General features: G+C 41.4%; 3 protein-coding genes across 3 annotated transcripts in view; 2 read left to right on the top strand and 1 right to left on the bottom strand.

Moving 5' to 3' along the window:
* The window catches only part of IGSF6 (immunoglobulin superfamily, member 6), a 5997-nt gene extending 5614 nt beyond the window's left edge, over positions 1-383 (bottom strand). Inside the window, exon 1 of the mRNA XM_009080507.1 lies at positions 317-383. Coding sequence (XP_009078755.1) covers positions 317-383 — 67 coding nt within the window. The remainder of the gene's footprint in view (positions 1-316) is intronic.
* METTL9 (methyltransferase like 9) overlaps positions 1-1933 on the top strand; it is an 18422-nt gene extending 16489 nt beyond the window's left edge. The window contains exon 5 of the mRNA XM_009080510.1: positions 1197-1933. Coding sequence (XP_009078758.1) covers positions 1197-1402 — 206 coding nt within the window. The 3' untranslated portion in view covers positions 1403-1933. The remainder of the gene's footprint in view (positions 1-1196) is intronic.
* A 4867-nt stretch (positions 1934-6800) lies between these two features.
* OTOA (otoancorin) overlaps positions 6801-12062 on the top strand; it is a 7671-nt gene continuing 2409 nt past the window's right edge. The window contains exons 1-4 of the mRNA XM_009080509.1: positions 6801-6818; positions 9393-9524; positions 10800-11035; positions 11242-11345. Coding sequence (XP_009078757.1) covers positions 6801-6818; positions 9393-9524; positions 10800-11035; positions 11242-11345 — 490 coding nt within the window. The remainder of the gene's footprint in view (positions 6819-9392; positions 9525-10799; positions 11036-11241; positions 11346-12062) is intronic.

The following is a 12062-nucleotide window of genomic DNA, read 5'->3' as shown; positions in this document are numbered from 1 at the left end:
CTGAACTTCCCAAACCCTCCTCCCAGACAAGCACAGCTGCCCTGAAACCACTCTGCTGCAGCTGGAAAGTGCAGTAGGATTTGACCCAGAAATCATAGGTTACAGGAGCATTTCAGACTTTTGGAAGAAAAAAGAGTTTGCTAGGAGTTGTTTCGTTTGGAAGTTGTATGAAGATAGCAAAAATTAACTTGATTCTCAGCAAAACTTTTCACTGCTCAGATTTTGTAGCTATGTGGCAAATCATAACCACAAAATTCTCAATCTTGTTTAGCTGCTCTTACATGAGAAAATGTAAGAAGCTGAAAAAAGGTCTTACCGGTTCCATACAGAATCCAGTCAAACGCCAGCATTAGCACCTTTTTTAATCCGCTGAAAAATGCCATTTCTTGTGTCTCTCTGGAAATGATTCTGCTTGAAGGAAGAGGAACTTAGGAAATACTTGGAGTTGCAGAACTGTCTGTATCACAAGGTTTAGAACTTCCTGTTTAGAGGGGTGTTTACTGCTGTCTTCAGCAAACTGGTTAAAGGTACAGACAAAAGCAGAAAGCTTTTGGGGTTTATGGATGACAGTACTTGGAAAAAGGGTGAAGATTTTTAAATTTTGAACTTCTAAGAGTTGTACCTATAATCCTTCAGATGATTTCATTGGATATAATAACATGTTTTCCAGCATGCTACAAGTGCTTGGCTTTTTAATTTTATGTGACCATAAGCAGCCTCTACCTTAGCAGCTGGTAGGTGGCCCTGGAGGCACAAAGACTCTAACCATCCATTGTAATGTGGTGACCTGCTGGTGGAAACTTCACAGCAAATCACCACTTGCAACTTGCTGATTCCATTAGCTGTAGTCACCTGCAGCCACCTCTGGCCAGACAGCGGCCGTGAGAATGTTAGGAAGCTGGAAAGACATTACATTGTCTGTCCATGTTGGCTGACACCAGCCTCACTAGAGGGAGTTACCTCTTAGCCACTCTTGAAACTGCTAGTTAAAAATGTAATCAAAGATAACCTGAAGAAGGAGCTGCTTTTGAACAGTAGGCAAAACCTTGAACTGATCTTGCAACAGGTCTACAAGTGGTTTGTCCACCTCCGGTGTGGAGCGGTACGGAACATAATCGGTATGATTTTACTTTCAGTAAGAAAATGCAACACAAAGTTTTCTTTGTAATTGAAACAAAACTGTTTTGTTTTCTCAGTAGGTGGCAAGTGGGAAAAGCCCTCAGAAGTTTTGGAAATCAAAGGGCACACTTGGGAAGAACAGGTGAATAGCCTGCCAGAGGTTTTCAGTAAAGCTGGCTTTGCCATAGAGGCTTTCACCAGACTGCCATACCTCTGTGAAGGTGATATGTACAATGACTACTATGTGCTAGATGATGCTGTCTTCGTCCTCAAGCCAGTGTAAGCGTGTATGAAGTAAATCTCCAGAATCTAACCCAAGAAGCAGCCTCTGAAAGAGGGTTTTGGTGTATGGTTACTTAAAGGGAGGGAATTTTGGGATTGCCATGCTAAATAAATACCATGTAAGAAATTTAAAGGCCAAATTACTAATGTATTTCTTTGTAGTGTGATTATTAGGGGGGAAAAAAAAGGTTGTTTTTTAAAACAGACTCTTCAGTTGAGACTTTCTTTTTTTACCAGCTCTTAAACCAACAACACATTCTCCAATCCAGAAGCAATGGGGGATATTTTTTTATACTTACCTGCAACAGGGATCAGATCCAAACAAAAGCAATAGTCCTAATAATGGTGAAACTGATACAATGTGAACTGTTGTTAAAGAAATCAAGCAAAATCTGGCAATAAAGTTATCCATTCACTTCAAGCTTTGTTGAATAAAAACTGTTGAAATGGATATTCTTCCATGCTAAGTTACTTTCTCTCTTACTGTCATTCTTCACGTTTTTAATCATGCTAATAAACTTTTTTGAGATGACTTTTGCATTAACTTTTGTGTTCATTTTTGTAACCATAGCCATGCTTGTCTGCAGCAACTGCTCTTTCTGTTGAGAATCAAGCTGTGAGCAGCAGCACAGCCTTGCATTTATTTAAACAGCATTTAAGTACTGTTTAAAGGAATAACAATCCACAAAACAAATGTATCACTTTTGGTTGGGTTTCCTTCATGTTCCTCTCAAAGCTTCATAATTCCTCATTGCTTTTGCACGTGCCATTTTCCAGCTAAAAGGGTTATGGTAGAACTTGCCAAAACTGCACTTTAAACTGATAGATTTAATAACAAACTCTAAGCAACTTGTTCCCAAATGTTTTCAGCTTAAAAGACTCGTGGGCAGTTTCTTGGAGAGTCAAACTGCCTCTGAGGGTCTGAGGAGCTATAGGGACTTGATTCTGAGGGTTTTGCTGGCTTGAGACATTTTCTTTTCTTTGGGAGTACTCAGTAACTGCTATTTATTTTAACATGTCTTGCTTTAAAAGCTGTTTAAAGTGGATAATTTCTGGCAGTCGGGATATAACCTTCCTTTAAAACAACAAGCAGCATCATAAGTAGTACGGAGCTGGCAAGTGTCTTGTGTTGCTTGGGCTGTAAGTGTGAGAGAGCAGAGAAACCTCGATTTTTATTTAAAAAATTTTTTTTAACAATCTGGTAAGTAAAGGACTGATCTGCCTTGCTTTTGAAGTCTAAAAGTTGTGTGTTGTGTTTTTTTGTTGGTGGTGATCATATGCCAGGGAGGATGCTTAACATGTCATTTTAGGTTTACCTTGGACTCACTCTGCCTGAAGGTTAGTCATTTCTTTTGCCAATTCCTTAGCCTTTTATTCTCAGTCATCTTTGTGGAATAGTAATGTAGTATGGAGCGAGGGGTTTGACTGTTGGGGTTTTTCAGCAGTAATTCAGACTCAATATTATTCTCCTTTCAGGATGTGCTGTTGGATTTTGGCTCGTAGTACAATCAGATTTGTCTGTTGGGAGAATGAGCTATGCATGCTTTGAAAACTCTTTGGTTTTCATCTGTTACCTTCATTTGTACTCACCTAGTAGTGGGTGGGAAAATGTTTTTTAATGTGTAATGATTTTAGCTTAAAGTGGCAAATAGGGATTACGACAAACTTCTTCAAACACTTCTTAAGTGTTTTAATCCCACAGGTTAAAAATCACACAAGAGAGTGTGTTTCATGTCTCATCTTTTAATCCTGTCACTTAGGACTTGTGATAGCTTTGAGAAGTTTTGGGAAGAAGGTGCAATGTAAATAATAGGGGGTTTTCATTCTTACGATTTTCTACTTTGTTCACTCTATTTAGATAAGTGTTCTTACACAATATGAGGAATTGAAACACTTACTAGAACATAAGCAATAGTGGGGAAAAGCTTCCTGTAGAGTAAGCTGAAACTCAGCAGAGTTGAAAACCTGCTTAATCCTGTTCAACGTCCAGAGTAGCCCTGAGGGATTGTAGCTACACTCATGCTCTAAAGCCAGAGTTCCTCACAAGGGACAGAGAACATCACGGCTCATTATGTCAGGGAAGGGACATCTTTCTCCTTCCAGGCCTTGAATTAGCCTGTGTGTGCAGTTAATTGCTGTTCACAGCCCATGCAAACAAACTCTTGAGTGCAGTAGTTCATTTAATTGCCCATAATACTTTAAGATGTCATCTAAGGGGACAAGTGTTGCAATTCCAATGTCCAAATTCATTACTCATGGGATTGGGGAACCTGCCTCATCCCTCTGCTCTCCCTGTCCTGCTGTGGGTGACTGTGTGCAAGTTGCACTTCAGTCATCTCACTGATGTGTAGTGATTTACCCTGGAGAGTAACTAAACTGTCTGTTCTGTCAGGTGGCACTGGATGTGTTGCATCTCAGGATAAAGACACCGTGCAAGGGCATGATTTAGCTGGAAACTTCCAAGGTGAAGTTGGAACACCACCTCACAAAACAGCCCCTTTTTGTTGTGTGATCCCAGGCACAGTCAGTTCACATCCTACTCTGAGGTACCCAGGGCCACCTCTCTGTGCTGGAGGGGCAGATGGAGGGAGCAGGGCGCTGGGCAGCACCACCTGGCCCTGAGCTCTTCCACCCCAGGAAGGGAAGCATCCTCCTCTGCCTCCTGTGGGAGTCCCCTGGCCTCCAGGCCCCCAGCAGAGGAGGTTTCCCCTCCCCTCTGGCTGCAGGTGTGCTGCAAGGCGGCGCTGGCCCTGTCCCTGCCCCTGTCCCTGCTCAGGGTCCCTGGCTGGAGCCGCCCAGCTCACAGCACTGCGGGGAACGAGGAGGACACAGCAGAGGCAGGTAAAGTGCTGTGGGGTCCTGGTTCTCCCCGAGAAACCACAGTCTCTTTCTTCTCCCTTCTCCCCCTTTCCAGCCTGGCCCCCTTGCCAGTCCCCTAACTGCTTTTTCCCAGGGGTGTGAGCACCTGGGTGCAGGGGCAGGGTGGGCACTGGCACTGCAAGGGCTTATCAGAAATTCTTGTGATTATGAGGTTAGCTTTCTGGTTATCAAGCTTCAGATAAGGCAGTGACTACACTGGAATGAGTGATAAAGGGTCTAGGATTTCTTTACAAGGAAGAGTGGCTGTTTAGGGAGCAAGAGGAGAAGGAAATCCGGGAGCTCCTCAGAACTGGAGAGTCCTGCAAGAGTGACATGTGAGAGATCTGATCACGGCATAGGCAAGGAACGATCTCTGGGAGATGCTGGATGGGATCTGCAAGAGATCCTCACCGTGTGATTTGGGATTGTCTGAAAGCTGCAGTGAACTTCAAACAGACTAGCTGAACTGACAAAAGGGACTATTTCATGCCACAGATTGTCTTACCAAGCTGGGCTATTTCACAGCAAACTATTTCTGCACTGCTGATTGTCTGCCTGAATTAGTCAGGATGAAAAAGCACTTTCCTTAGCATTTAATCTCCTATATTAAGTTAACATGCTTTAATTAAAATACCCTCTCTGATCAAAGGGAATAAATTGGAATAAACAAATCAGGACTAACACTGGAAGCATGATTTAAACTATGTGGAGTAATCAAACCCTACTGCAAAATTAATAGGGCAAAGGCAGAAACAAACAAGTAAGTTCATTGTCTAGTAAACCGGATACATCTGAATGAGAAACATGTACCATGGTGCTCCCAAAAGAATAGCTGAAAAGGGTTTCAGTGTGTGTAAGAACAGGACAGAGGCGATAGCTCCTTAAACTCTAATGTCTAAATTTATCATCATTGTCACTTTGAGTCACTCCTGTTACAAGGCTGAAGTTAAGTATTTGCTGTAGACTGAAGTATTGCTGGAGGCTGTTGAAAGATGTTTTCATGGAAGAGTACCTTGTTGATACATGAGATTAAACAATCCAAGAAAGGTATTTGTGTTTATCAGATGTTCAGGTCTGTAACTCAAGACATGGCAGAGAATTTGGGGGGGGGAAAAAAAAGAGAATGGATCCAGATTCAGCAACAAAAAGAAATGTAGAAACTAAATATGTTGCAGATAAACCCTTGAAATGAAGAAAAGGGAGAGAAAACCTAACAGTTGTCTCAGGGGCAGAGCCAAGTTGGCCAATGGGGCCCTCTGTGTGATTTGTTACCATCAGGGACTAACCCCAGTGTAAGAAGCTGCAATCTGTAGAGCATCACCTAATAGCTCAGATCCATTACTTGCTTTCCCCGTGGGGCAGTGACTCTCAGGGCTGAGCAGAGCACCAGGCTGAGGGTGCAGAGGCAGAGTCCACTCTGCAGTACCTTGGTGCAGTGTGCATTAAAGCAGCTCATGGTCCTCAGGGATGCAGAGGGGATGTGGCTGCAGAAACTCCTGAGTGAGCTCAGTCTCTGCTTCCTTTCCATCCCATTGCATTACTGCAATGTGTAGCCTTGTCCTTCAGGAGCTAGACTGAAAGCAACAAATTTATCTAGTATAGGAGAGCTGTGAGCCTGTCAGTCTTTCCTGATGAGAATCACTGACACCTGGTGAAAACTCCATGTGTCCCATTACTGCTCTTCCAGATAATTTATCTTTCTGTGATCTTTATGCCGCACAGCACAGGGCAGCAGGGACAGCAAGAGCTGCTAAAGCACGTATTTCCATACCAACTGTGTCCCAGGTGATAGTGGAACATTGATGGTACAGTTCTCATGAGTACAAAGACTACAGATTTGATCCATCTAAACGAAGTGACACGGTCTGGAACTCCATTTCCCAAATGTGTCACTTTGCTTCAGATGGGCATAAGGACATTTTCCCCTTTTTGCAGTGACAGCAGCAGGGAAGGTCACCTTCACCCTCCCTGCCTGGAGCACCCTGCACTGCCGTGGGGCCAGGGAAAGCCAGACCTGCCACCCTGTGAGTTAAAAATCAGCAAACAGAGGGTCCCAGACCTAGTCTGCAGTGACCATGCAGGGAGCTTAGCAAGCTAGGAAAAAGGGTTAGTTTGGAGCTGCTTTATTATTTCCTTTTCACCCCCTCTATTTCTCTTCTGTTCTACCAGAGATTCAAAGGATTTGATTGCTTGCTTTAACAAACCTGCATTGAAGTCATATTTAGGTGGAGTGTGGCTTAAATAAACAGTGCTACTAGGAAGAAAGTGAAAGGAGCCACTTGCTAAAAGGGAAATAAATCTGACAGCACATACACACTTGGTGGACTTGTGTTCGCATAAAATACATCTCTATCCTGGAAGAAGATCTAAATTAAAAACTCAAGAGCAAACACTTTTGGATCGTTCTGATCTCTATCTGTACTCCACAGCGTGGGCTGTCTCTGATTTATAGCTTTGGGTGAATATTGCCTTTTGATTCTGTTCTTTTTGTTTTCCTTTTCAATCCAAATATCTTCTGATTTTAATAAACACTAGAAGAAATGTCCAGACTTCTGAAGGTATGTTTGCTGTTGATATCAGTGGGTCATGCTGAGGTGACACACAGTCAGAACTCTGAAGGTAAGACCACAGCTCCTGTGTGAGGGATATATGTTGTGTGGATGGAAAAATTGTGTGTAGTGAAATAGATGCAGTAACTAGGACCATATTCTCTGCTCTCTTGACTTCATGGAGCTATGCCAGCAAAGAATTTAACCAAGACTGATTATTATTTACTAGCCTTTTATTGTCACTGCTTTTCTGTAAATAAATTGAATTGCAAGTGCATTAAATGCTGGCAAATAAATTATATATGTATATATAATTTCAATCACTGCACACGATACATGTATTTTTGTGTAACACAATTGAATGAGAAAACATGAAATAAACTTTTAATAACAGGATAATCTTTTACAGATTTGCCTCCATTATTGCTCAAAGCTGTGGTTAGTATTTTTATTTGTTCTCTTTACTAACATTTTATACTGTAATCTAAAAATAATAATTTATTACATTTTTTTTTCCTTAGGAGGAAGTAATAACTGGGAAATATCTGAATGGTAATGTGCAAAGTTATTCCCACTTATGCTTCTAAAATGAGTTAAAACTCAGTATCTCACCATAACTTTTTATGTTCCATTTTTCATGTGCAGCCCTCCTTGATATACTTAATTTTCAAAGGTAATGTATTACTCTCACCATTTTGATTTTTCGGTATTATCTTGCACTTCAGATATGATCTGTTTCATTTCCACAGAAACTAGAGCATTATGGATAGAATGAAATTGGCACATATGATTACTTTGATGTAGGTCTCCTGGGAGCAGTTCCTCTTAACAAGGGAAAAGCTGGTTTACACCAGAAAAAAAGGGGAAAAAAAAGGTTGATAGAATGAGGCTGAGAATAAATACTTGCTACAGTTTTTAAAAGTGTTGATAATTCATTTTGTTCATGTCATTATGGTGTTTATAGCACTGTTTGGTTTTCTTTGTCTTTTTTTTTTCCCCTCTTGTAATCTGTATTTTACATGTTCTATTATTTTACTGGCATTGTTGGTCCTGTTTTCTGTTGCAGTTCTAATGTCTGGACAGCAGATATGCTTACAAAAGTCATGGCATATTTTCATGCCCAGGAAGTTATGTTTACTCTTAGCAGCTTACAGGTTTGTGACATTTAAAATGCATGAACATTTCTATTGAAAAAGGAATTAGAAAATAGCCTATCTCTGTAGCCAAAACTAGAGAATTCTGGCAACTAACACATCCATGGTGTAGCAGCTAAATAGGAAATAGGAATAGGGTTTTTGCTTCTTTTCCCCCCTAAGATTGCAGGAGTATACAAGCCAAAAATAATAATAGTGATCTTTTTGCTTTTCCTCAGTGATTGTTCATTAATTGAGTGTACACACATGCTGTTTCTCCAGAAAATGACAGGTTTCTCCCAGAATTTGACTGTGGCTGTAGTTGACATTGCTTCTCGTGGAATGGGAGGCTCCAGAGCATCCTACAAAATGCCTCCACCTCTCACAGCTCCTCTGAACACTGTTTTTGTACATTATCAATGTGGCAGTGATATAGGAGAGAGTCATTGTTCTTCATCCCTGCTCATTGTGATTGGTTATGAACTGGTTTAAGTGCAGCTGCTAATCAAAACCTGAGCCACTCCCTACACACACACACACACACACACACACACTCTGGAAAAGGAAAGTGTCAACTGTGCATCTCTGAGCCTTAGCCAGTCCCAGTTGTTCGTGGCCATGTAGCTCCACAAGTGCTGAACCTTGTCCTGAGCTCTGTTTCACTGTCACAGCTCACCCAAACCTACCTGAGACTAACCACTATCCCTTGATCAGGTTTGGTAACAGTTTAAGGCTGTAAGCAGGTGTGGAGCCCTGTTGATATTGGTTGATGGCAATGCAAGTTAAGCAAAGGCAACAAAGAACAATTGCAACACAAATCCCAAACCAATTCTGAAATAATTTTGTCAGGAATTAGAAGGGATTTTACTCCAGTCTGCTGCTAATGAGCCTTGCAGTGCTTTCTGTTCCAATATTATCATTCCCCTTAGATTCTTCAAAACAGGCACAAGGTTTTGGGTGGTAAGTGCAGTTTGATATGAGAGAGAGTATTTTTGACTTACAACCTGGTACAGACTTTTCCTCCCATCTAATTGCACATTTCCTTCCTTTTTTAAAGTAATAATAATATGCACATGGTACCTGATTTGGGGGTTTTTTTTGAGCTCTTTAAATGTTTAATTTTCACAGCTCTGCTGTGTGAGGCAGAAAGGCTTTATTACTCTTCTTTTATGGAGGGAGAAACTGAGGCATCTTTGTTAAATGACTCCCTAGAGAGGATTTGCTCCTGAAGCCAAGAAAAGGATTTAAAGATTACTGTCTTTCAGAATGCATTTATATTATTTTTGTTTACAGTTTGTGTGGAGAATAGTTATTCTGGTCATTGACAACACAGACAATACAGGAACTAAGCACTTATTTCTCCTTGAGCACAAATTTTCAGGGAGTAAAAGATGCCCCAGTACAATAGTACAAGTTTTATGTGTGTTATGCATATTTTTCTATACTTCAGATGTCCATACAAAATTACCTGAAGAACCTTTTATACCAGCCTAGGCAACTACTGGCTGAATTTCAACAGCTTGATCAGCAGCAGTTCCAAACTGCCATGAAGTACCTTTTCAGCAGCAGGAAGGAGCATCTTGTAAGTCACACTGCGTTTGTGAAAGGAAAAACTGTAGTCAGTGGTTTAGAGAAATGGGAAAGGGACAGAGTGGGGGTCTCACTGTGCAGTTACTTAGCTGGCTTGGGTTAGGTTCCAGGAGCCCCTCTCCTTAGGTTACTTTTGTTTAATTCTCATTCTCTAAAGGTTTGCTGCCAAGTCCAAGTCAGTAGTTTGGATTTTCTCTGCAATCAGTAGACACACATCTCCAGAGAATGATTCACCTTCCTAAACTAATAGCTAAGGCAGGTAGGACTAGTGATTCTCAGGGAGTATCTTCTTTTCATTGGCTAGAAAAAGAGCCAAGATGACTAAAGAAGGTGAAATTAGTTATTTTGTTAATTAGTCATGGGAGCATGTGAGCATACCTCCCATAGACAGTTTGGAGGGGAGACAGCACCACATCATTTGCTTTTCTTTGTGATGTGTTCCTTGTGTGACTCATCTAAAAGTCTCACTCAGAGCCCATGAGTGACACCCAGGGAGGATTGTCCTGGCAGGTGGGATCATCACCTGAGCTATGAGAACACTCGGCATCTTCCCTGCTGGCAAGAAGGGCCTCCAGTGTGGGCAGGGGAGAAGGATCTGGGAGAAAGGGAAAGCATGATCTGAGACACAGGAGGTCACTGCCCAGAACAAACACTGTAATCCACTGTTCAAACAGTGGTGGTGCAGCTCCTGCTGCCAAAGCACACAGGACAGGTGTGCAGCATGCACTGGGAACCAGAGCAGTAGAGCATGAGCCATGTCAGTAAAGTGTAAATCCCCAGGCCTGGGACTGTCAGCTCTGAGCAGGCTGTCTCAGACACCTCAGTTTATGAGATGGGGAATCCCCAGAATAATCCCTGTTCTCTGACATTGCCCCATCTTCTGGAAGGGATGTTTGTAGCAACAGCTGCAAGAAATAGTGCATGGAAAAGATCTATTCTAGAGATGTCTGCACATTAAATCATGTATTAAATAATAGCTATTCAATTCCAATGTCCCTTAATTTTTCAAATAACTCAGTCTTTCATGGGATATAACTTCAGCCATTTGGATTATTTTTCTGGTTTTCGTTTTGATTTTGTAAAAAAAATTCAAGCTGGTCTCTGCCCAATGCCAGAAAGGAAGTAATGCAACCAGATAGTATTTTGCAGCTATTTTTCATGAGAATAGAACTATATTCTTTGTAGATTGCTCTCTTGTCAGTCCTCACAATGAACAATATATTGAATTAAGCAAAGAGATGTTATTTAAACACTTTGTTGCTTGCAGGAAATGGGAAACATTTTTCTTGATTGGGACAACACCAGAGAGAGGATTTTTCAAAGCCCAGGAGTAAACAGGACCTTGTTCCTTATAACACTGGATAAATGCTTTCTGGTTCTGAATGCTTTGGACTGTGTGGATATCCTAAGCCAGGTTTTGCATGTGTCAGCAGTGAACTATCTCCAACCTGATGTTGTTGGGAGTCTCCCAAACATTCTGCTGGAGGATGCTTTCAGAAACTTGTAAGTCATCTATTTTCCAGGCACAATTAATACTATGTCATATTTGCTGACTCTTTAAAAAGAGTTTGTTATAGGTTCTGAGTCTATTTTCCAGATACAGCTTTCTGCTTATGTCTTTCTGTTTCTAAAATCATTTGTCCATGTGTGTCATTAGGAAAGAAAATAGTTAACCCATTAGTGAACTAACATGCTCTTGTATCACTTAGATCAGCAGTGTTCAAGGACCTCTACGACAAAACCTCAGCAAATACTCAGAGAGCTCTGTATGGCTGGATGAAGCAGATTCTGAAAAACTCCCATAACATCAGTGGTATGTTGTGCACAAAGTATTTTTATCCTGCTTGTCATAAACAGTCAGCAAAGGCCTATCCATTGTATTGAATTATTTCCAAATTTATCACAGGTCTGTTTAAGGAGTAGCTGTCTAGAATACCTTTTCTGCAAAATATAGTAAATATATTTGTTACTCATGGCAAATAGTTCTCCAAAGATGCTTTCTCTTACACTATAGAATCATACAACTGTTGAGGTTGGAAAAGACCTCTAAGATCATTGAGTCCAACCAATGGACTCTTTATCTCTTCCGCACAGAGCTAGACACAAAGTCTTTTTCTAGTTCTCTTGTCTTTTCTCTCTGTACTCTTTCTAAGGCTGAAATAGGATACTGTTGTCAGGTGCTCTGCACAGGCTTGGTACTCACTTCTGAACTATTCAGACTAGAAAAATAGCTCTGTCTCAGGATACATGAGCCAATGCACTGTTTAAAAACACAAAAGCAATGCAGGATGTTGTGAAAGGTCTGCTGCACATGGCACTGACTCGCTCAGGAAAGGGACGAGATAAAAACAAAGTTAATTAATTCTGATTGTATGCAATTTACCACGTTTGCCTTGTCAATGTGCCTTAAACAGCTGTGCCACCGCTGGGACAGGGCAGGACAGGCTTCACAAGAGGGCTGTGCAGCAGCACTGACACATCAGAGCCGTGCTTGGCTTTCACTGATCATCCCAGCAGGGTTCTCCTGGGA

This window comes from Acanthisitta chloris, unplaced genomic scaffold (genome assembly GCF_000695815.1).
Source record: "Acanthisitta chloris isolate BGI_N310 unplaced genomic scaffold, ASM69581v1 scaffold44798, whole genome shotgun sequence".
Classification (NCBI taxonomy): domain Eukaryota; kingdom Metazoa; phylum Chordata; class Aves; order Passeriformes; family Acanthisittidae; genus Acanthisitta; species Acanthisitta chloris.
This window is presented reverse-complemented; position numbering and strand designations above follow the sequence as displayed.